Here is a 23031-nt window from a genome sequence, read left to right as displayed (position 1 = left end):
ATTTTTATGTTCCTGCTTTCGCGTCTGATTCCGATTCCAATTCAGATGCTGTTACTGTTGCTGTTGCCGTTTTGGTCTCGCTTCGATTTATGCAGAGTTTAGTATGCAAAATTTTCATACGTTAGCCTTAATAAATCCCCAAACGGCTGCACTTGTCAATATGCAACCTGTCACATACATACATACATGCACGCCCTCTCTCTCCAGCACTCTGCACTCCACGGGTAATGCAGATGCCAGTTGGCACCTATAAGCTTATGCACACAGACACACACACGTATCGGCCCCGTCTCTGGGTCTGTTTTTGCTGTGGCGTCTGTTGTGTCTGTGTATCTGTGCATCTGTGTGTCGCGCTCTACAATTGAAAATCACTGCGCCTTAGTTAACGACACGTTTGTGGATCAACGCGTTCCAAAGAGAGGCCTGTGCGAGTAGTGCAGCCGCAGGTTCAGCCTCAGGCCTCAGGCTTCAGGCCCCGGGCCCCATCGACTTCCGTCCCCTGCTATTGAATCATTGTTGGTTGGTCAAAGCTTTCGTTCTGGCCACGGAAAGTAGAGCAGAGCAAGTGCATGTGCCATAAGCCATAGGCCATGGACCCATACGGACATAAGCACACGCTCAAGGATTCAAAAAATGAGCATCCCATGCGATCCGACATTATGCAGATGTCATGGTGACAGAGGCGACCCAACAGAGCTGAAGGATTGTATAATGTGGGGCATGGGCAGTGGCATGGCCATGGCCATGGGCATGCCACCCCAAAGTATCTCCGATAAGCCCTGATGGACGCAGTAACTTTTCAAGTCTCCACTCAACCAACACTTCGCTGGTCCTGGACCCCAGCTGGCAAGGGGGTCTGGGTCTGGGTGGTGGGTGGCCAGAGCTTTTGGTAATCACAAAAGCATTGCACTGCTCCTGCTGCAGGATAAGAGATAGAGAGAGAGGAGAGTCTCGCTCGGCTTAACAGGTTGCGGTACAAGTTTCGCAATCATACGCAAAACTAGCTTCGACTCGGACTGAGGCTGAGAGTCCTCTGTTGACTGGCTTACTTTTGCACAGATACTCGTAGATATGTATGTATATGGGCAAGCGGCAAGCCCCACTGGCTGTGTGTGGGCTGATAGGTGGCAGCTTAAGTGTTAAGCGTTATGCACAGTGACCAGTCTCGAGAGCTGCACTCGGGTACTCATTGGATACTGGATTAAGCGCAGTCCAGTTCGGTTCAGTCCATCTACTGCTGCATCCACATGCTATCCACCCCAGCCCCAGCCTCAGCCTAAGCCCAAGTGCAACATATGTGCGCCACAGACACAGACACCACAGTGCCGGGACTCAGATACGGATACAGGATGGGACACAAATTCAAATAAATGCCAAGAGCAACAACAGGCAACAGTCTCCAACATTTGGAATTATAAGAGAAAGGGGAGATTGGGGCCAAACAATAATACCGAAATAGAAATAGAAACAGCAAAAGATTGTTCCCGCAGGAGCCACGGCAGATGCTGCAGGTGATGCCGATTGAGTTAAGCCAACACTGACAGAATGTTCATCCAAAAATAATACAACATTTGCTCTAATGTATTCACAATTGAGTACAATTCAGAGAGTTTCCAAGGTTCTAAAATAGTAATCGAAAGTGGCGAGTTACTGGGATCGATTCTCTCAGTGGATGAAATTGGAGTTGGGTGCCCGGTCCACTCCATTTCCATTTCGAACATTTTATTCCAGGCTCCTGGCACCTACAAATTTCCAGGATTTACATGTTTGCAATACGAACAAATCGAACACGAAGACCTGCCACAACTGAAGATGAGCCGGAATGGATGCGCCCCAGCCCCCCATGTTTGGGCACCTTCTGCTTACGTTGCAACAGATTGGACTCGAATCGACTCGCTTCGACTCTCCTGTGTCGCATTATGAGCAGCTTAGTGCATATGCGTAGGGCCTAGAGTATGTGTTCTGTTTTGTTAGGCACAGACTGAATTATAATCAAATAAATACTCCATCTGTCTCATCTGCCTTCCACTCTCTGTGTCCTCTCCGGTCCGTGGCCGTGAAACCACAACAACTATAATTTAGTTACGTGAACTTTGGAAAATGTGTGCATTATGTGGTAACAGTCCCCTCCCACTCCCTCACTTCTTCGATCCGATAAGCCCTTGCATTTTCCACTTGCCGAAGCTGCAACTGATGCCAAGAGGCAGGCTGATTAGTTTGAAGGATGTTGGTTGGGACTTTCAATGTGAACAATGAGCTACATATGTATCGCCGTTGCTGCACGTGTTTTTGCTGCCGATTAATGGACTTTATGAACCGTTTACTCAAAATTAATCAAGGCCTTTGTTCTCCTGCAAATTTACACAATATTCAATATTTGTCGGGAATGGGCGGGTATTAGGGGATTATAGGGAAATCTCAAAGCTCGCAGCAAAGTTGAATGCGAATGCAAGTGGGCTTCGGCCAGGGACTAGGGACTGCGACTGCGACTGGGTCTCTGTCTCTGTCTGAGCACAGGGGCGTTTATAATCCACAAGCGAAAACAAAATCATCATCATCATCAGAAACCGAATCACCATCAAAGGGGGAAAGGCAGGGGGAGGAGCCGGAACAGGAGCAAACACTGGCACTACCACCACCACTGCCACTACCCAAGGACATTAGGCGAAAGCATCAAGTTTGCGACTTATCCTCGACCTAAGCCTCAGCCCGGTGAACATTCTGCCGACAACCGACGACCGGCTCAACCTAAAAGGGGTAGAGAATCATCCTCTCACACTCCCCCTCTCTGCAATGTTCGTTCTGCCTCACCCCCTTTCTTGTTCCAGCCTGTCTCTGCTGTCTGCTTTGCATACGAATTTGGCGCCAAAAACTTTCGAGTCTGGGCTCGAGTTCGAGTTCGTGCGCCGGTTCGGGTGCGGGCTCGGGTTGCTTGAGCAGCGGCACAGAGGGCACGACATTATTTGGGAATCCTTTATCCCTTTATCTGGCTTTAGCCCTAATCCCATCAGACACAAATGAAGAGAAGTTTCACGTTTCGAGTTGCTCTGCCGCTCCTGCTCCTGCTCCTGCTGCGGCGTCTGCTCCTTCTGCTGCTGCCTTGGCTGCCTCCTTAAGCTTTTGTTTTTGTTCCTGTTTTCGCTGCTGCTTTTGAAGTGCTTTGGCAATGCCAGCCACGTTGGGATTAGGCCGCCAGCTAATGCCTCTGTATGCGTGCGTATCTGTGTGTGTGTGTGCCAGGTGGGTTAGACCTCTGCCAGACATTTGCAAGTTTCGAGGCGAGTCTTTGGGGATGCTAATCCCAATACCAATCCCCAGCCCATCACTTGCCAAACTGCCGGCAGACAGTTTGTATTATCGTGGATGGGTCTATGGACTGTCTGTGACTGTCTGAATGCACAGAGAGAAAATTCAAATGGGATCTGTGTGAAATACGATGGAAAGCACTCTGCTACCCCGGTTGAGCACATGTAATTTAAGTTGAAGAATTAAGAAACAGGAAGCTGTCTGCCTCCAGCCATTAATTTCTCTCAGTGTGCCGATGGCCTGCTCCTGGGCAGGCTTTATTGATCGCGTAGAGGATTATCCAGGGCCATATTGGCAGGCTGGCAGGCAGCCGGGCAGCCAGGCAGCCAGGCTGGCAGGCAAAGTGGGTGGAGGACAGCCGCTTGTCCATTTTCAATTTGTGCTCCACCGGCTGAACTGGTCGAAGGGAGCAGTGGAGCGGGACGGTATTGAGTGGGCGATGGGGAGGCCTTTGGCAGCGCTGTAATCCGTTCGAAATGCCCGTCCATAAGTATATACAGATGTATGTATGTATGTATGTACATTTGAATGCACATACATATGTATGTAGCTTGGGTACGCATTCATATGGCTGTTTAAAGCCAGTGGCTGTCTGGTGCTTTGTTGTTTTAGCCTCCATATGAATCATACGCAACGTAATCCCAATTCGTTTAAGTCACTGACAATCCATGGATGCCCAAGCGATGCCCACAACGCATCCATCCAGACACACGGTCATACGGACACACCGACACCCCGACACACGTACACCCATAGGCACTGTCCAATGCCAAATCATATGCCCCTCTCTCTGGGGCCTCCACCCCTGCTCCCTCGTACTTCTACCCAAAAACCCTCCCCTCCCCTCCCTCCCTACTCCATCTCTCTGGCTGGCCCGCAAACGGGTCGAGTCGAGTCGAGCATATTTTCGCAATAAAGTAGATCCCGCATTAATCCCAACGATTTTGTGCTCTGGGCATTGCGTGTGCTTTATGTGTCAGTGTGTTCGTGCCTCTCTGTGTAGCTGTGTGCGTGTGTGTGGTTCTTTGTGGCAAACTGTGCTTGTGTCTGTGTTAATCCTTAAACCGGCAGAGCTAAAGCTGCCCGCGTCGACGCCAGCGACGCTGCCAACTGCAGCCGAAAAAGGCCCAAAACCATGCCATGAGTAGGAGTTTTTCTCCTGAAGGGCAAGCTGGTCGGCGAGGGGGTGGTGCAGGAGCTGGGGGGCACACAGCGCCACACACAGCGACAGCGACAGCGGCAGCCACGCCACGCACAGTGACAGGGCGCTGGCCCCGGTCCCCATCCCGCAACCACTGGCACTGCCTTCCGCCACTCGCTTCGTGGATGAGTCGATGGCGACGGCTGCTGCTGCTGCTGGGAGATTAACTTTTTTCCATGCAAACACTGATGGGGAGGGAAGATGGGGGAATTGATGGAGAGATGGGATGTGGGGGAGTGGTTGGCGGCGGGGCTGGGCCTTTGCGTTTGCGTTCGGTGGCCGTGTGGGCGAGGGATTTAATTTCGTGCGGGATTATTATTTCGGATTTAACTCTTCGTTTTATGGATCGCTTGGTATTATAATGAACAGAGGCGTCGCTGGGTGTTCCCAATGGGGGTCATCTTGGTATAGCCACACCAGCGGCGATCTAGCAAACGATCCATGAATATTTGTGAATATCTGTTTTCAGCCATGGACAACACACCAGCCCCGTAGAGTACTCTTCCTTCTCTCTCCTTCATTTATCTTGCACCGTTCCCAACACAATGTGCATCCCCCTTCAAGGACGACGCCACTGCTCTATAACCCCCTTTGGCATTATAAACTCCGGTGTATTTTTATAACTAAAACCTTCGTATTGCCTGCGACAGCTACAGCTACAGCTACAGCTACAGCAACATCCCCAGCCCCATCATGCTCAGCGACGGGAAACTGTGAACCCGAATCCATTATAGCTTAAGCTGTTGCCAACACCAACACCCAGAGCCACACACACAGAGAACCCCACACAAATGTACAATGTATATGTGTGCAGTGTCTGTGTGCAGAGAGAGAGAGAGAATTATCCCAAAACGAAATGACATCCCTTGGAAATTAATCCTTAATTCCATTCATTTCGTATAATCCCAGAGATATACTTTGATAAGCGTAATGCGGGGCCAGGGCTCAACGGCAGCACGAACGAAACGAAACGAAACGGAAGGGTAGTGTAGGGGAGAGGAGAGAAGAGAAGAGCGGGAAAGACATGATGGGGGAGCGAGCAAGAGAGCGCGCTGTTTGTGTGTGTGTGTGCTTAAAGAGAGAGAGAGCCCAGAGCCACATGTTGCTATCCATTTGTGTGCGTGCCTCCGTGCCCGTATCTGTGTCTGTTTCAGCTGCGAGAGTGTATGGGTGTGCCATCTGTGTGCCTGTGTGTGCCTGTGTGTGCCATGCCTTTGCATGGGGCAGGCGGCAGCTCTCGCAGCTGAGTTTCGGTTTCGGTTTCAGTATCTTTCCAAACATGCTCGAAGAAGGTTTGTTACTCTGCTCTCTCTTGCACCACGAGTTCGTTCTCGGGTTCTTGTGTTTTCTTGTGTGTTCCGCGCCGGTTTCCGTTCTGTGTGTTCTGTTTTGCCGCATTTATGCCTGATGGCCAGCAATCGGATTATGTTCGAGGATATGGATTATGTGTAGCATTGTGCCAGTGGAGAGGGTGGGACAATGCCTCTGAGTGAAGTGAATCCTTAAGCAACCATGACTCAAAGCAGTGCGTGTTGAATGGTGAATGATTATGAAGTAGAATCAGTTGGCGATGGAGGAGGAGCTGGGCTCCATGAGTGACCTACAGGGCCATGTGCAACACTCCTACAGCAAACAATGCAACGAGTGGTGGTGGTGGGGCAGACACCCATTCAGTTCTTCTCTTCTCTTAACACTCCGACAGCTGTCTCTGTGTGCGTCTCTAGTTGAGTGTGGATGGGTCTGGCTGGTCTGGCCTGTTCTGCTCTGCTCTGGTCTGGGTGTGTTGTTGCAGACGGGATTTGCCACACCACTGTCAAGTCGCATTTGTCAACAAAGGCAGCAGCGCACACTCACACACACACACACACACACAAACAGATAGATGCAAAAACACACACACTCTGTGGCAGCCACACAAAGCGCTCAAATGAACTTAAAAAGCAGAGCGAAAGCTTTTAAATCTGTTGCTTTCGTGCAGGCTAATCCCTATGAAGTTCACTAGATTCTGTTTTGTTGTTGCCCCACTGGAGCAGTGGCAGACACCAGCTCAAGCGCGCACACACACACACACAGGCACACAAACACGTACATCCGCACAGTCGAATAGAAGGGGAGAGGAAGAGTGGCGGAAAGAGAGAGCGAAACTAAAGCTGGCAAGGGAGATGTGCCAGAGCAGCAACAACAATACATGAAACGCCTTGGCACTTAAACCGAACTGAGCCAGTCGTGTGGGGGTGGGCTCATCCTCGTCCTCGTGCTCCCACTCTCACCCACTGTCCTCGGTGTCATCTTAAGCCGCGCTCAGGCAGCATCAGCAGCAGCGACGGCAGCGGCAGCGGCAGCGTGGATGAAGCTGTGAAAATAAAATAGAGGCTGGGAATGGATAAGTGAATACAGTGGCAGGATAGTCACTGGACTGTGGCATGAGTTAGGGGCAAGGAGGATCATCTGGCTGGCTTGGGCTTACCAATACCAATAAGAGGATGTGGCGGAAGATTTAGCATGAGTGCTGTGGATGAGATCAGGGTTTCCCAACTTCAATCTTTTGAAATCTCTTTGAGGTTTAATCGCAGTTTTTATCCATCTGCTTCATCTGATAGAAGGCTTACGCTCGGCCTGAGCTAATGATTGAAATTGTCCGATTAAGTTCAGAGACCTTCCATCTGAAATATCCAATTATTTAACCCTTAATGCTCTTTCAGAACTTTTGTTAACTATTTGATAATCTGATTTGGCTCAGCTAAATTCAAAAAAACGTATTTCCGACTGGTATTAAAATTCGAGCACACATTAGTTTGCAACCCTGTCCGGAGAGCAGCGAGAGCCATTCGATTTGGGTGGTTTTCCCACCACTCTTTGGAGATTAAACAAACTTTTGGCTAATTTAATTATGTCATGTATTATGTAGCAGAGCATTCATATGCATTCCATCGATGCATGATGCTGATGAAGCTGCCACATTTTTTCACTGACTCCACAGGCGGTTGTGTGGTGTGTGTGTGTTGCACTCCCCAAAGACTTAACTGTAAAGGCCTCCACCGCCCTTCCATGACACATGCTCCACCAAACCTCCACCAACTCATGCAGATGTGTGCTGGACACACACACATACAGGAAAGCAGCAGCAGCAGAAACAGCAGAAAAAATGAACTCGCATTCCGCTGGCATTGGGCGAAATCGCAAAAAATTAGCAGTTAATCCCCTTAAATTGAATGCCGCAGATGGTGTTGCTGCTGCCCCTCCTCTCCTCTGCTCCACAGTCCTATCCACTGCCTCTGCTGCAGATGGTATGGGCTGTTGGGTGTTTTGCTGTTGGCCAGTGCGCTGATGTTGATGGCAGCGATAGACCAAAGAGGTGGCGGGCCAAGGCAAGCAAATAGCAACAGGAACTGAGGATAGCTGCAAAGTGGAGTGGGAGAGGCTAACCCCACCAATGGTGGGGGGTGGGGGCCAAGCGAACACACAAATGTGTGGCATGAGTGTGTGACTGTGTGTGTGGCAATTAGCCCAGAGTTGCCACATAATACGCGGGGATAAATGTTTAAGATTTTAAGTTGACTCTCAGCGGCAGCGGAGAGGGTTTTGGCAGGGGGAAAGCGACTGTGAGAGAGGGAGAGCGCGTAACTTTTGTGGATTTGGCTTTGGTCTGTCTCTGTTGTTTTCTGCTTTCGGACTTAAGCTGTCAGCCGAGTGTATTAGTGTGCTCGCGCGCGTGTGTGTGTGTGTTCGTTTGCGGTTTGGCTTTTGTGGCCAAGGCTTAAGACCCGCTCGCTTCCATCCGCACACACCAACACACGGTCCCTCCCCCCCCACAAAGCTCACTAATCCGCAACTAGTGAAGAAATCTGTTGAGAAATTCAACTTAATCCCGGCCAGAGTTCAGAGATGTTCGGGGAACGGGCGAACGGGAGCGACAAAAGGCTTGAAAGTAATGGTGAAGAGGGCAGGGGCATGGGCTGGGGCAGGAGAATTATAATGGCACGAAGCAAATCCCTCTTCAAATTAAGCTCCTTGCCAGCATCGCGTATCGACGTCTTACACCCTTCCATCCATTCGATACCATTCCCTGCGCCCACCCTGCTCTGCCCTGTCCTTGCATGCCCTGCGCTGACACTCCGTTCCTTTCAGGGCGAGCTGAGGCTACGCTTAATGCAAATACAATGCTACGCGCTCACCGCAGCCGGATCAAATTTCATCCTCCTTCAGCATCGGCATCGGCATCGGCATCGGCAATGGAAACGAATAAAACCCCCACCAGCTCTCCCTCAGCCCACAGTGGCAGGCAGACAAAGCCCAAATGCCAAAATACCAATGCGATATGCCGACATCCTTTCTGCCTCCTGAGCAGAACATCGGCGTCGTCGTCACTGTCGTCGTCTGTGGGCCACTAATAAACCAAGGAGTTCACCCGCCACACTACCCTGCCGTCTTCTGCCATTGAAAAGCCGCTCATCTGGCAGCTCCTTCAGCTTCGTCTCCACCTCCAGCTCGAGGTCCAGGTCCATAGTCTTTTCCCCCCACTTGAGCAGTTCATTGGCAGCGGATTAAGCCGCCGCGCACTTGCAGAGGCAGCAGCAGATACTCTTACAAACGACTGGGTGGAGGGAAGGGGAAGAGAGCCTTTGCAGTTGGATCGATTTAAAATGCTTCGGCGGGAGGAAAAATAAAACAAGCGAGAGACGACGAGAAAAAATCGGTTGAGGGTATTAATAAGACAACGGAACGGAATGGAACGGAACGGACTGGTGGGGCGGAGGGTGAGGGCGGTCCGGGGTTGAAGGGTAATATGCATAAGCACCATTAACTTGTACTTAAAACTGTGGCAGGTGGCTGAGCTGGGGGCGGGGTGGGGAAGGAGAAGGAGAAGGGACACACTCACTCGTGCTGCATGAAACTTAATTCACTGCGAGCATCTTCAAGCGGATTATATTAATCAATGCCGTGATATATACTCAGACACAAACACACAACCATATACGTACATATAAATATTCAGAGCTGCGCTCCTTTCTTCCGTTGCTTCCTCTTCCTCGTTCGCCTTCGATTTGGCTTTAAGCTGGCGGCCACCAGGCGTATACGTATTGGGTTTCCTCTACAAAATTACCATCTTGAACTGGCTTACAGAACTAAGCCATGAGAAAAAGGGTGCATTTCAAATGCCAGCTGTGGGTTGGCTGTGTGGGGGGGCACAGCAAAGACACAAACAGAGACATAATTTGTTCAAAGAAATAATCGTAAATTGTATCGGCATAAATGTATGTACACACATACCCATGATTATATTATTTATTAATGGTCCAATGAGAGTGGCAAGATATGAATATAACGCTGCCCCATTGGTGCAACTTTTATGCGTTAAGCACCTTCGATTCTGATCAGCAGTTTCGCAGCTCATTTTCAATATTTATTTTGTGTAATTGAAACTCTAAATTTGTGTTTTAAATTTATATTAAATTGAACATGTACAAACATTCATCGGATGATATACGAGGGTATCTGCAGTGCCTTACCTGCGCTCTGTTTAAACCTTGCTCGAGTTCGTTTTGCCAGCTTTAATTGAATCAATGGCACAGATCGCATGTTGTGCTCCTTTTGCCGCAGAGCCAGAACCAGTGCCAGAGCCAGAGCCAGGCCAGAGCCAGAGAGTGACTTTGTTTGGCTTTAAGCAGGAAGATTTAAACGTAATGCTAGCCGACCCTCTCGTCTGCATATTTATGCCCAACATGCATACATATGTATACATAAACATAAGCATATATGTATGTACGTACGAGTATATGCCTATAATTCAGTCACACAGTCAAAGCGTCTTAAGCGCTAAGTAGAAGCAACGTAAATAAGTAATATTGATAACTAAAGTGATTAAGGTTGCCTTTGCCTTTGTCTGCCTCTGCCTCTGACTCAGTCTCTGTGTGTGGCAAAGTCTGCTGGAACCTGGAACCTGAGTAGGTCTCGCAAACACTCACCCGTCCGTCCGTCCGTCCATCCGGGGCAGTGGGTGTGGGTGGCCCGACCGGCCCGCATGCCGACTCTTGGCCAATTCAAAATGATTGAAACAAATGCAGCCGCTTCTGCAGCTCTCATGGGTTTTGAGCATAGTTTTTCTTGGGGAGCAAGGGGAACAGTCAATGACATTTTCTTTTTATTCTCCACATTGCGGCTGGTGATTAGGTTTGGTTCAACGGTTTCAGCTTGATTTTTGGCCAGCCAGAGAGAAAGCCAGCGGCCAGGGGAACGCTCTCCCAAGTCTATCTCGTCTGGTTTTGTTTGCAGACATTATCGACATTTAAATCCCTTATTTGTGTCTGGCTCGTCGTCGAGTTCGTCGTGTCCCCTCGCCATGTCCTGTCGGAGGAGCACTTGATTGAATTTGACAAATTGAAAATCCCTTCTGCGGCGAGTGTGCCACACATGGCTGCCTTATCCTGCAGCTCATAATTTTAATCCCTTTTCACAAAAATATATGCTTATTTGCCTTTGTGGAATGCCAGAGTCCTGCTTCCATAAAGTCTTAAGGCTCATTGCATCCCTGTTCGAGGCAGCATTCTTTGCGCCTTAATTATTCACTTCTTGAACTCTATTTAATCCACATTTGAAGGCTACTTCAATGGCCATGGCATTTCCCACTTCGATTGCATAACTTTGCATTGGTTTGCTCTGTCTCCACGCTAACCAACACTCGCCAGAGAGTCATTTGGCCGAAAAATACACATCATAATCCTTTTGTAAGGATTTGTGCCAGTCCGGCCCCTTCCTACGTCTCCTGTGCATTCAATTATCGTTTGGCTCGCAGTTGTCCATTGTCTCAGGGTGCCTGTCCGCAAGTTGGGAAAACTAATGAAGTGCTGCATCTCCTTGAGCAGCCTGCTAATGCCACTAGAGTCCTTTTCTTGGCCTTCTACAGCTCCTCCCGCTACAGCTTTTCTTTTACCCTCTGCCTCTGGCTTGGACTCTTGAACTCTCTTCAGCCACTTGGCCGCATGTATAAGCATGTTTTCTGGTTTGGTTCACAGACAAAGCTTAGAACCACTTAAGAAAATCCATTCACAACCTGAAACTAACTAGGACTCTAGTCCTGTGTCCTTCTCTCCGGATGTACACATATACAAATATGTGTGCTTTTGTGTGTGTGGGTGAGTCCTGCAAAGATTGTCGAACTCCGTGTCCCTCCGTGTCTGAGGTTTGACCACCTTCGTTTCGTTTTTCGTTCTGCCAAAAGAAAACTCACCTGATGATGGTCCCAAATCAACATATGAAGGAAGCAACAAAAGGGATTAAGTCTAAGACACACACACACACACATGTGAGCACGAAGGGCATCACAGACACACACACACACACACTAACAGTTGCTCCTGCTTCTCCTCCTGCATAGTTTTACATGTCTAAGGACAAAAAATGAATTTATTACGCAACAAAAACCAAACTTGAGACAATTCCAAAGCCTAACCCAAGAGGCCGATGCCAATTTAGCAGCTGAGCAGCAGGCCGAAAGGGCAAGCGAGTGAGGGCACCAGGGAGTGGTGGGTTGGGTAAAGGATTCAAATAAATTACCGCTACGGGCCATACTTATTTCATTAGGATTATTTTTGACTAACATTTACGGCCCTCCCACCTCCGCTCTCCAACTCCACCTTAGCACTCCAATGGCAGTTTCCTTTGGGGCGGGTGGAGAAGAGTTTGACAGCAAGAGAATTCCTTGATTTCCGGCCATATCCGACTGCACCGATTTCGAATTGGTCTTCTAATGTCGCTAATGAGGCTGAGGGATAAGAAATGGGGCTGGGGTTGGGGCTGGGGCATCGGATAGGAATGGCGGGAGGCCGCTTTAAACACGAACAGCAGACGATAAAAAGAAAGAAAATGCCTCGCGGCATTAATTATAATCCGCTTAAAAGTTGCAACATGTTTCTCCAGTCCCTCTAAAGCCCTATTGAAAAACCCAAATACAAATGCAAATACGACAATAAAAATACAAAAAATAGAAAACAAATCCCAGACTCAACGAAGGGGCGGTTCTTCTTCGACTGAACTGCAGAGTGCAGAATATTCGCATATGGACAAGTGGAACTCAAAGTGCTGAAGAGCATTGACTTTGATTCCGAACAGAAAAGAGCAGCATATAAATTTGGGGTGAAAGATCATTCAAAAGAACTCAACTAAAGTCAAGTTTTGTGTGCCAGCAATGTATAATCCATTCAGCTGGAAGGAAAGGGAAGCTGTGTTGTAAAGAATAGAAACTTGACTCATTAAAGGCCGATTGCGAATGGTGACAAATGATGTCAAAGCTTAAGAACTATAGAAACGAGTCCTTTCATTATTAAATCGGAAACGGGGGAAGAAATCTTGAGCTTGTAAGTGGAGGGTGAGCAACGGCGGGCTTTTTGAAGCAGAGTTTATAATATTATTTATAGGGAATTAATGTAAGTTCTGAAATTATTACATTGAAGAATTAATTTACCAGCTTTAGCATTATCAAACACATCGAAAGGCAACTCCTTTCGTTTCCCTGGGTATTCCATTGTGCCATAAAAGAAAACGGCTTGTTATTCCTGCTGTCGCCTCTTTGTTGGTCTTATTCCTGCGGCAAGGACCGAAGGTCCTCAGGCAGGAGACAAGTCGATTTTCATTTTATTGTGCTGCTTAATATGTTTTTCTTTTGTAAATGCAAGGGACAAGTGCGGAGGCGGGGGACCGGGGCAAGTGCAAGGACTAAGACAAGGATATGCTGGGTGCAAAGGTGTGAGATGCCAGCCAAGCGTAAGGCTCCTGTGTGTTCTTTGTATGTGTATGTGTGTGCGTGTCCGGGAAAGTTCTTAAGTCGCCCCAAATGCGGCTGAAGCTGCAAAGAGAGAAAAGGAGAGACAGGATGCTGAAGGAAGCTGAAGGAAGCATTATAAATTAAAATGCACACATTAAAAATTCTACTAAAAAGAGTTTGCAATTAAGTAGGACTTAAGTTAAAGTGTAAATAAAAATCCACACACACAGACAGACGCGCTCTGAGGATTTCTTGAGGAGACGAGGGAAAAGGATATGGAAATTTGTTTTGCCGGCGCGAAGTGAATGGGAAAACTTGTGGCAATTTCCTTAAGACTATTGCTTAATTTCCGGTCACTCTTCCTTCCACAAAACACACACACATGGACACACGGTCCACACGAAAGCACCCCACCCCGCACACATTCACATGAGCAGAAGCCTACTTAAGACCCTTGAAATCCTTGAGATTTTTTGCACTGGTCAAGCAATGATAAGCAAATTTCCCAACAGTTCACTTGGCTTAAGACGCACCCTTCTGCCCCTGCCCCTCCCTTGCACCACTGCAGGAAGGGAAGGAAGCAACCCTTCCTTCCAGCCAGTTGGTCACGTGTCCTTTCTGGTTATTAAAACTTTTGCTCTGTTGAAATTTTAATTTCCCTAAATACCCAAATCACTCAAACTGATTTTAATAACTAAATTATGAACCTTTGCCGCCTATAAATAAACAATCACACAATTTATTCCTCCATCGAAAAAGTTAAGGAAAAGACTACAAATATTTGCCAGAAGGATGCTCCAATAATCCTCTTGCAGTCACCTAAATAGCCAGGAATTCTCGAGCTACGAGTGTGTGTGTTGTGCTTCGAAGGATTAAATCGTTTTGATGTCCTTGCGTCAGGCAATTTATAATTATTTGTTTGCCCCGGCCGGCCTCTGTGGTCAGCCAATTGGTCAATTTCTTAGAAGAAAGTCGAGTGGATGAAACTTTTGCATCTTTCTCTGCCCAGCACTGTCCCGTCCCGCACCTTCATGCACATGAGATGTTTCCAGAAAGTTTTCTAACAGATTATAAGTCTTCAACACAGTGGAGTGAATAGAGAAAGAGAATATGGAGAGTATGAGTGGGAGTGGGAGTGCTCCCGGCATTTACCTTCGTTTCCATTTTCCTTGAGCTGGGAGTTTTCCAATTTCAGTTGATTGCGAAGACTTGATTATTTCTGATGCTGCTGCTGCTGCTGCTGCTGCTGCTGTGACGGCTACTACCGTGGATGCAGGTTAATAAATCTGAAGCCGCGTGCCGTGAAGAAGGACTTAGCAGGGGGGAGGTGAGGCGGGATAACATCTTAGCCCTGGAAAGTAGAGTTCATTTACAAATCGTTCGCCAGCTTAAGTAGCGTGGGGCGGGGGGGAGTCACCGCGACTGGCAGGCTGTCGGCTGCGCCAAGATTTAATGCCCTCAAACGGTTCTTATTTTTTCATTCCCCCCATTTAATTCAATTTGTTTTGGCCCTGGCTGTCTCGATTACATTTTTTGTGCTCGTTCGCTGCTGCCACTGATAATGCTAATAAGGATAAGCCCTGTCTGCCAGCGTTGGCCCGGGTGACTTAAAGCTGGCCCCGGTGCCAGTGCCACTCCCGGGCCCTGTTCCCGGATTGTCGTTGAAGCCAGAGGCGGAATGTTACAACAATTAGTGGGTGCTCTATGGTTGGCTTTGGGCTCCCCACCAACGAGCACTCTGCCATGCACCACACAGACACACTCACACACACACACATGCAGGTGCACAGTGCATGGTGCATGGTGCATGGAATCCGCTTTTGTTTCGGCCCCATCAAATCATGGCTCCATGGATAATGGATTTAATGAGTTTATTATTCGGTCGTGTCGGCCAGCCAGCAGTCAGTGGCCCAGCCAGGATAGGCACCGGATAGGATAGGCCTAGACGGCTGCCCACTAATGACCCTTCTGGGCAGGGGACGGTTACGGGTACGTGTAGGGGGACTGCATAATTCCAAAGCCAATAACGGGTAGAGGTGAGGAGGAGGCAATGCATTTGTCGGGGCCAAAACATTGAACGGGCGATTTCGAGAAATTATGAATTTTGTGCGAATTTGGAGCGAATCAAGTACTGTGCTGTTAGTATGATGGATAGATGGATAGAAACATTCGATTACTGGATGTGAACGGCCTCTTGGAACATCATTCTGAACATCCCAACAAGGTTGCTGATTTCCAGTGCGGAAATAGAACCCTTTCCAACCGAAGAAATGTTGCCAACTTCAAGCATTGAGCGGACATGGAATGGTGCGGCATGGATATCGGCAGAGGCATTATAGTGGAATTCTTTATTCCCTTTTCAACTCGGTTGTACGTTACGCTACCTATACTCATACACACTCGAACACACAATTGATGTATGCATTTATTTTTAATGCCAATGGCCCCCAATGAGGTTTTCATGGCAATTAAAAGATTTGCATGGCCCACACCCGGAACAACCCCACACCGCCTGTATGTGGCATGAAAATCGCACGTAATTGGGCTGAACACTTTCGGTTGGTGGCTCTGGCTCTGGGCCTGGCCATGACCATGTCCATATGCCCCCATTGCCCCCACCAGGGGGGAAACTGCCACGGGAAACGCTCGGAGCTGTCGGTCGCCAGCAAATGCCAATCGTTCGCCAATCTCTGGCTGCTTACAATTTTTATAATTGGAATAATTAATAATACCATTATGTTGGTCGAACCTGGGGCGTTAAGCCTATTTAGTGCGTGCTCTGCCCAGCCTTTCCACCCTCTGGGACACCCTCTGCAGCCACTGCTTCGTAGTGGCACTGCGAACATTTTGTAAGTTCTATTCTCTGAATTTGGACGCAACAAAAAATAAAACTGGTAAGCCTTTCATAATTGTTTGGCAGGAGTAGGAGCTGGAACAGGAGCAGGAGCAGGGGCAGGTGCAGGGCGAGCTTTTGTTTTCAATGGAAAATCATTTGAAATGATTTGAAAAGTTTTGTGAAAATTAATGTTTGGAAAATGTGGGAGAAAATGAATTTTGAAGTCATCATTAATGATGATGATGTGCCCTCTCAATTTTCGCATAAACATCAAATAACCCCCCGCCCCACGCCATCGCATTTTCTTTTTAAGCGGCTAAAACCATTTGCGGCTAACCAAAACATGCAATAATTTATGTAAATAATATGTAAATACTGCACCACATATTGAATTTGTATTAATTGCTTATTTTAATTTGTTTTGTCGATGGTTTTGCACTCGGAACTAGACTGAACTAAACCGATTATAAGCACTTCTAACCACTGGCGACCACTCTGCTCTTCTCTCGTCCACAGCCAAATCACTTCCACTCCACTGTGTGGTGGAGTCGGTGCATTCGCTGCACGCCTCCCTCACCATCGACAGCCGACAGCCGTGGAAGCGGCGGCCCAACATCGAGACAGACAGCTACGTGATCATAGCAGCGGCCACGCCCTGGAGCGAAATTGTCCAGACCGCCCTGCAGCGGCTTGGCTACTCGCAGGAGGTGGCCAACACGGCCAGAGGTGCGTACTGCAGATGCTCCTCCCCCTGGAGAACTTCCTCAATAAACAGCACAATTCTCCATACTCCTTTGCAGGCTCCCTGATCATCAAGCACTGGAAGCCCATTCCTCTGGAGCAGATATCGGACAACCCGGCAGTGCCGGTGAGCGACATTGTGGGGGAGCTCACCTCCGTGATCACCCTGCGCATCGTGATTCTGCGGCCCAAGACATCGCCCTTTGGCGAGATCAAGGACAAGCTGCTGAAGCTACTCGTGCTGCAGTCCCACGCGGTGCTCCGTTCCACAGGCTGTCCCCTGGATGAGGTAAGTTCTCCGTCAGACTATGTACACTCAAAAAACCCATCCCATTCCTGGCAACGCAACCAATTAGACATTCACTTTGAACTATCACTCGAAATTCTGCACTAAGACGACAAAATTCTATAATGATTCGTAAGCGGTTTATGCATAGCCTCTCCCCACTCTCCACCTCTCCCTGATCCCTTCTTGGAGTTGCTAAAACTTGCCGAAAAATGTCTCTGTCGCTGGATGACTGGCTGAGAGGACAGGGGTAAAAGCTGCCGCTAATTTGCGTGATGTGAGCCTTGAACACACACACACGGCAAGTTTTGCATGTTCTGAAAATATGAAAATGTTTGAAAATATTCTGATAATGACTACAAAGAAATTTTGTTAAGCCGAGTTCATTTCTTTGGTTCACTTAACTAATCCTTTTTCGAAATAGTTTTCATTTTTAATCAGCTTTGCGAACGTCTCCAAGCATGCAAGTGTGTGTGAGTGTGTGTGTGTGTGTATCCCTGTTGAAATCGGCTTAGAAGGCTTACTTTAAATTCCTACCCTGGGTATTGGGCAGGAGGAGCCTGGCAGAAGCCACAGCCCTTATAATGCTGCACTCACATGACCCACATCGATAGATAGATATCGGTGCATGGCGCTGCCATAAATCATTCGTTAGTTGAGGGAACAGCGCACTATCATCGGTCGCTGGAACAGCACAAAATCACGGCCAGAAATACCCTTCAATTGATATTGCGACTGCTTTTATTGGCCTGCCTGATTAATATTAGCAAAGCAAAGCACAGCACAGCACAGCACAGCAAAGCAGGCCGAAGGCAGTGCCGCCCTCCTCCTAATCACATGATAAGCATTTACCATAATTTCCACCCAACTCCGTGTGTGTTGTCTGATAGTTCTTCCTAGCCCTGCCGCTCTGCCCCGTCCCACGTATAGGAGCAGCTTTGTGTGGAACGGCGATAGGAAAATCAATTCAATAATACCCCCACAGAACGTAAGAAGCGTCAACTCATTTTATTTACAATTAGGTGTCTGCCGCACCCCACCTGCCATATGTATGCCCCTCCACCTCCACCACTGACCCCTCGCGTGTTTGTATGTGTTTTGAGCAGCTTAAGTGATTTGGGGCGCCTCCTTAGCTGATAGCAGAACAGACCCAGAAGCAACCACAAAAAAAGAACCACGACAGAGACGAAGACAGAGGCATTATCTATTGGCGTTGGCGCAAGAGACAAGACAAGAGACAAAGCAATATCTATGAGCATTTAATACGCGATACCCTAGAGAAGCCATCACCAACCACATCATCCCCACTCCACCCTTTGGGCAGACCAAGCCAACCCAACCCAACCCATTTCGAATGAGTTTCGATTCTATTTCTGTTTGTTAAATTCAGTTTTAATCGCCATAAGCTGATGTGTCGCTGCCTATCAGGGACTATCTATTTATCGCCTTCGATTCGTTGCGTTGCGTTGCCAGCCAGCCAGCCAGCCAGCCAGCCAGCCAGCAGAAGACAGGGGTAACCACCACACACACAGTTAGTCAGTTAATATCAGCAAGAACCCTGGGTGTATATCGTAATAGGCAATTTCGGAGTCGCATTCGCACATTTATGGCTAAGTAAATCCCGGCACTTGAGGCACCGCCATGAGCCATGAGCCATGTGCCACCAAATGCCGGACAGAATTCTGTCTGTGATTTTTATGACAGCCGCTTAGTGGTTGGGGTTGGGTCTTAGTGCAGCTACTGTTGACAGTTGTCCCCTCCATTCCTCCATTCCTCAGTCCACTACTCCAAGGTTCCATTGACTAATCCCCTGAATTTTGCTTGGTTTTTCTATTTCCCTTATCGATGACAGGTAACCCTGTCGCAGATCTGCCGCAGCTCGCACCAGAACACGTACGCCATGCCCGGCGGGGAGATGTCCGAGGATCTGCGCCGCAAGTTCGATCAGTGGTGGTCCAACCAGCTCTCACCGCAGGCGGCCATGACGCCCAAGATGCTGCCCTTCATGACGGCACCTTCGGCGGTGCCTGTGCCCGTGCCAGGTGACATGGACTTCCCCGTTGGCTCTGCCATGGCAGCAGCGGCGGCGGCAGCGGCTGCTCATGCGGCTGTCGCTGGCGGTGCGGCAGTGAACAATCCCCTAGGATCGATGGGCAGTCGGGAGAGTCTGCTGCTGGCTAACGAGGCGGCCCACCACGCAAGTGGGGGCCAGGCAGCGGCGCCGGGACACCATGGGGGCTTGCTGGTGCATCCGATGCACGCCTCCATGCACCACCACCACCACCATCAGCACGGAGCAGCCCACGGGCCGCAGTACCCCAACCAGAAGACACGCATGCGCACCAGCTTCGACCCGGAGATGGAGCTGCCCAAGCTGCAGAAGTGGTTCCAGGAGAACCCCCATCCCTCGCGCCAGCAGATTCAGACCTATGTGGTGCAGCTGAATACCCTGGAGTCACGCCGCGGACGCAAGCCGCTCGACGTCAACAATGTGGTGTACTGGTTCAAGAACGCACGGGCTGCCCAGAAGCGGGCGGAGATGCGGGGCGGGAGTCTGGGCAGTGCCATGAGCGCACTGGGCCACGCCGCCATGAACGGCTACCTCAGCCAGCACGCCCCTTTGGGCCAAAACTCGAGCAGCAGTGCCGGCAGCCAGCCCATGAGCATGGGGAATCTCTCCATGACGCACGACTATCTGAAGAGTCCGATGAGCCTGAAGTCGGAGGACATAGACACCATGTCGCAGCACTCGGACGAGATGGAGGAGGAGCCGAGCCGACCCAATACGCCCCAGTTGCCGCTCTCACTCACCACCCACGAGCGCAACCGCAGCTCACCGCTGATGGACCAGGACGAGGAGGAGGATGACGATCAGGGGGATCAGCAGCAGCAGCCGCAGCGGGCCAAGAGCGCCGGCAGCGATGTGATCAACGGCACCGTTCTGAGAGAGGGCGAGGAGGAGCGGCAGGAGAAAGCCAGCGACGTACTGGAGAACGATAAGGAGAGCGCACACCATGCCGAGGAGGAGCCCCATCCAGAGGGTGAACCTCTGCCGGATGCCGCCTCCAGTCTCAACAACAATAACAACAACAAACAACAACAACAACAACAGCAACAACAGCATCTCGCACATCGAGCACGAGGCGGTGAGCTCGACGCCAAAGCGCACCATTCCCAAGGAGGAGGAGGACGACCTGGAAATGGACGATGACGAGGACGACAACGAGAACGACGTGAGTCACCTGGACGAGTTCCGTTCGCCCTCGCCCGACCTCTCTGGCGCCGTGGCGCCGCACAAGGACCAGCTGCCCTTTCCCATGGTGCCCAATTCGATGTTCTCGCAATCCTTCATGTACATGAGCCACTACATCCCGGCCTTTGGGCAGGCGGCCGCCGCCCATCCGCACCACCATGCCGCTGCTGCAGCAGCTGCCGCTGGCATCCAGCCGAACGCCCTGATGGGCGGCGGTGGCGGTCTCAATCTGTCGAGCATCTCGAACGAGGAGCGCCGCAAGCGGAATCGCACCTTCATCGATCCGGTGACGGAGGTGCCCAAGCTGGAGCAGTGGTTCGCCATGAACACGCATCCCTCGCACAATCTGATCCTCAAGTACACGGAGGACCTGAACACCATGCCCTATAGGTGAGTCTCGCCCCCGCACCTCCCCCAACAGTTGTCCCTTTCAGGACCTTAGACTAACTTTATTGTTTCCCCTTTTTTTCTCTGCTCGTTTCAGGCAAAAGTTCCCGCGACTAGAGAGCAAAAATGTGCAGTTCTGGTTCAAGAATCGTCGGGCCAAGTGCAAGCGCCTCAAGATGTCCCTCTACGACAACAACCAGTGCGGACAGTTGGGTGGCCTGAGCTCCTTTGTGCCCAAGTACGAGGAGCGGGATTGAGTCGCAAATCAAAAGTACGCGCAGCAGCAGTATCAGCAGCATCAGCAGCATTTCTTTTTGTAAATACATGAGGCGCATTTTAGGATTTACATTTATATATAAACAAACTGATACATAATCCCTAGTTTAGTCCACTCTAAGTATTATAGACGAAAGGAACTAACACTAACCCAGTTACGAGTTACCAGTATGCGGAACAGATAGAGAAAATTAGAGAAAATATAACTACATGCGAGTATGTGTGTATTTGGCAGTATAACTAATTTATAACCAGATAAACTTCAGTCCTATCAAACATATAATAGCACTCTACACCACATCTACTTCTACTTCTACTTCTATATATCTTTATACTTAGTTCGTAGCGATTCGATAGAGTGGGGCAGAGCGGCAGGCCCATTAAGAATAAGCAAACCAAAGAAAGCCAATTTTGTGTAGAGAGTCGAGAGTCGTAGTCAAGGATCTGCGATCTGCGTTTTGTATATAATGAATGTATTTTATCCTAGATATATTTTCTTTGAGCAATGTGAATTTTGTTTTGGCTTAGTTGCATTTTTATCTGCAGTTTAAGTTTTAGCCTAAGTTTTATCCCTGCCTTATTTGAGTAGCCATTGTCCCTGTCCCTAGCACATCCGCACTTGGATCATCCGCATATACATAGTAGCATGTATAACATATGATCCGCTGATTTCAATATCTTGGTATCTAATACCGAAGCCCTTCTCCCACTCCCCCCAACAGTTATCGCCTTTCGATTGAAACCTTTGAAACTAAAACCACACTCTGCAACAAATAATAGTGTTTGATGAAATTGTTCCATTAGTTATATAAGTCTTCAGATCAGAATAGAACTATTATAGTAATATTGTAATTTATTGGAAGCATCCACACACCTAAACACACACACGCCCACAATCTTACGACAGCGAAAGCCAATAAATACACACAAACAAACACACACATACACACATCTTATATATAATATATAGAAATATATTCCCCAGCAATTATTAAATGATTAAATAAATACAATTTTAAATGTCAAATTTAAACGAAACAAATGAGTTTTTTTAATGTGGTTGAATGGCTTCAATGGAAAATGTTCTCATGGCAAAAGTATTGGGGTATTGTGCCATTGACATAGAAATATATTGGCAATTTGATTGAAAGGACTGCATGAGTCGATAGACCTCACTGTAATCAAACACCTTTAAGGATTGGTGCACCTCTAAGAGTTATCGTTTGCATGCATGGCCGTGGCAAGAAATATTTGCTCCCTGGGCGAAGTTGTGAAACAGCGCCCCCAAGCCCTCTTTATATTCAAAATTTGATGGTTTCCTAAAATATGGCGCACGGGACGAGAGCCACCTTTGCCAGCAAGTAGAGTTGAGGGGGAGTTCAGTCAGTTTCAAAACCATTCAACATTCATATATCTAACTTGTTATCATTCTCAATAAAACATCGATCATATGAAATTATCTCACAAACTTGTGGTGGTAGAACCAACGTGGATTGGACACTTTTATGGCCTTGGCAATCAGTTCTGAATATGTTGGAGAATATTCTCGTGGACTAGTAAATCAGGAACCCAAACGAGTTGACTGATTCGATGAAGCAGGAATTACAGCTGCTATTTATGTAGTTCCTTCGGCGAAGCATTTAGCATTTGTTTATTGTATTCACGTGGGATAAAGGACAGGGAACTCCATTGGAGAGTTCATAAATTGTAGTGGAATGCATTTCCGGGTGCGGTAACTTATTTTGGTGCGAGATTGGTTGCCTCTGGTACTTTATGTCTAATGTGCTGCAGCAGTCTTAATGTGCTTGGCCATTTTTCAAACGAGTATGTCCCGGTTCTGCTTCTCGTACTCCGAGCACTTCTTTGCTTTGCTTTATTTCGATTCTGTCTCTTGGTCTTTTTTTTGGTAAGTAACTGATAAGCAAAGGGGAAATAAATATGCATATGTACATGAGAAGCTGGAAAAATGGCAATATGAGGTGGG

General features: G+C 48.5%; 1 protein-coding gene across 1 annotated transcript in view; it reads left to right on the top strand.

The window, feature by feature from the left end:
• Positions 1–21993, top strand: part of LOC117890632 — a 46422-nt gene extending 24429 nt beyond the window's left edge. Inside the window, exons 3-7 of the mRNA XM_034795581.1 lie at positions 16621–16830; positions 16905–17134; positions 18984–20251; positions 20283–20774; positions 20869–21993. Of these exons, the coding sequence (XP_034651472.1) occupies positions 16621–16830; positions 16905–17134; positions 18984–20251; positions 20283–20774; positions 20869–21028 (2360 nt within the window). The 3' untranslated portion in view covers positions 21029–21993. The remainder of the gene's footprint in view (positions 1–16620; positions 16831–16904; positions 17135–18983; positions 20252–20282; positions 20775–20868) is intronic.
• The last annotated feature ends 1038 nt before the right edge of the window (positions 21994–23031 follow it).

This window comes from Drosophila subobscura, chromosome E (assembly GCF_008121235.1).
Source record: "Drosophila subobscura isolate 14011-0131.10 chromosome E, UCBerk_Dsub_1.0, whole genome shotgun sequence".
Taxonomy (NCBI): domain Eukaryota; kingdom Metazoa; phylum Arthropoda; class Insecta; order Diptera; family Drosophilidae; genus Drosophila; species Drosophila subobscura.
The sequence above is the reverse complement of the archived record's forward strand: the minus strand, read 5'-3'. Positions and strand labels throughout refer to the sequence as shown.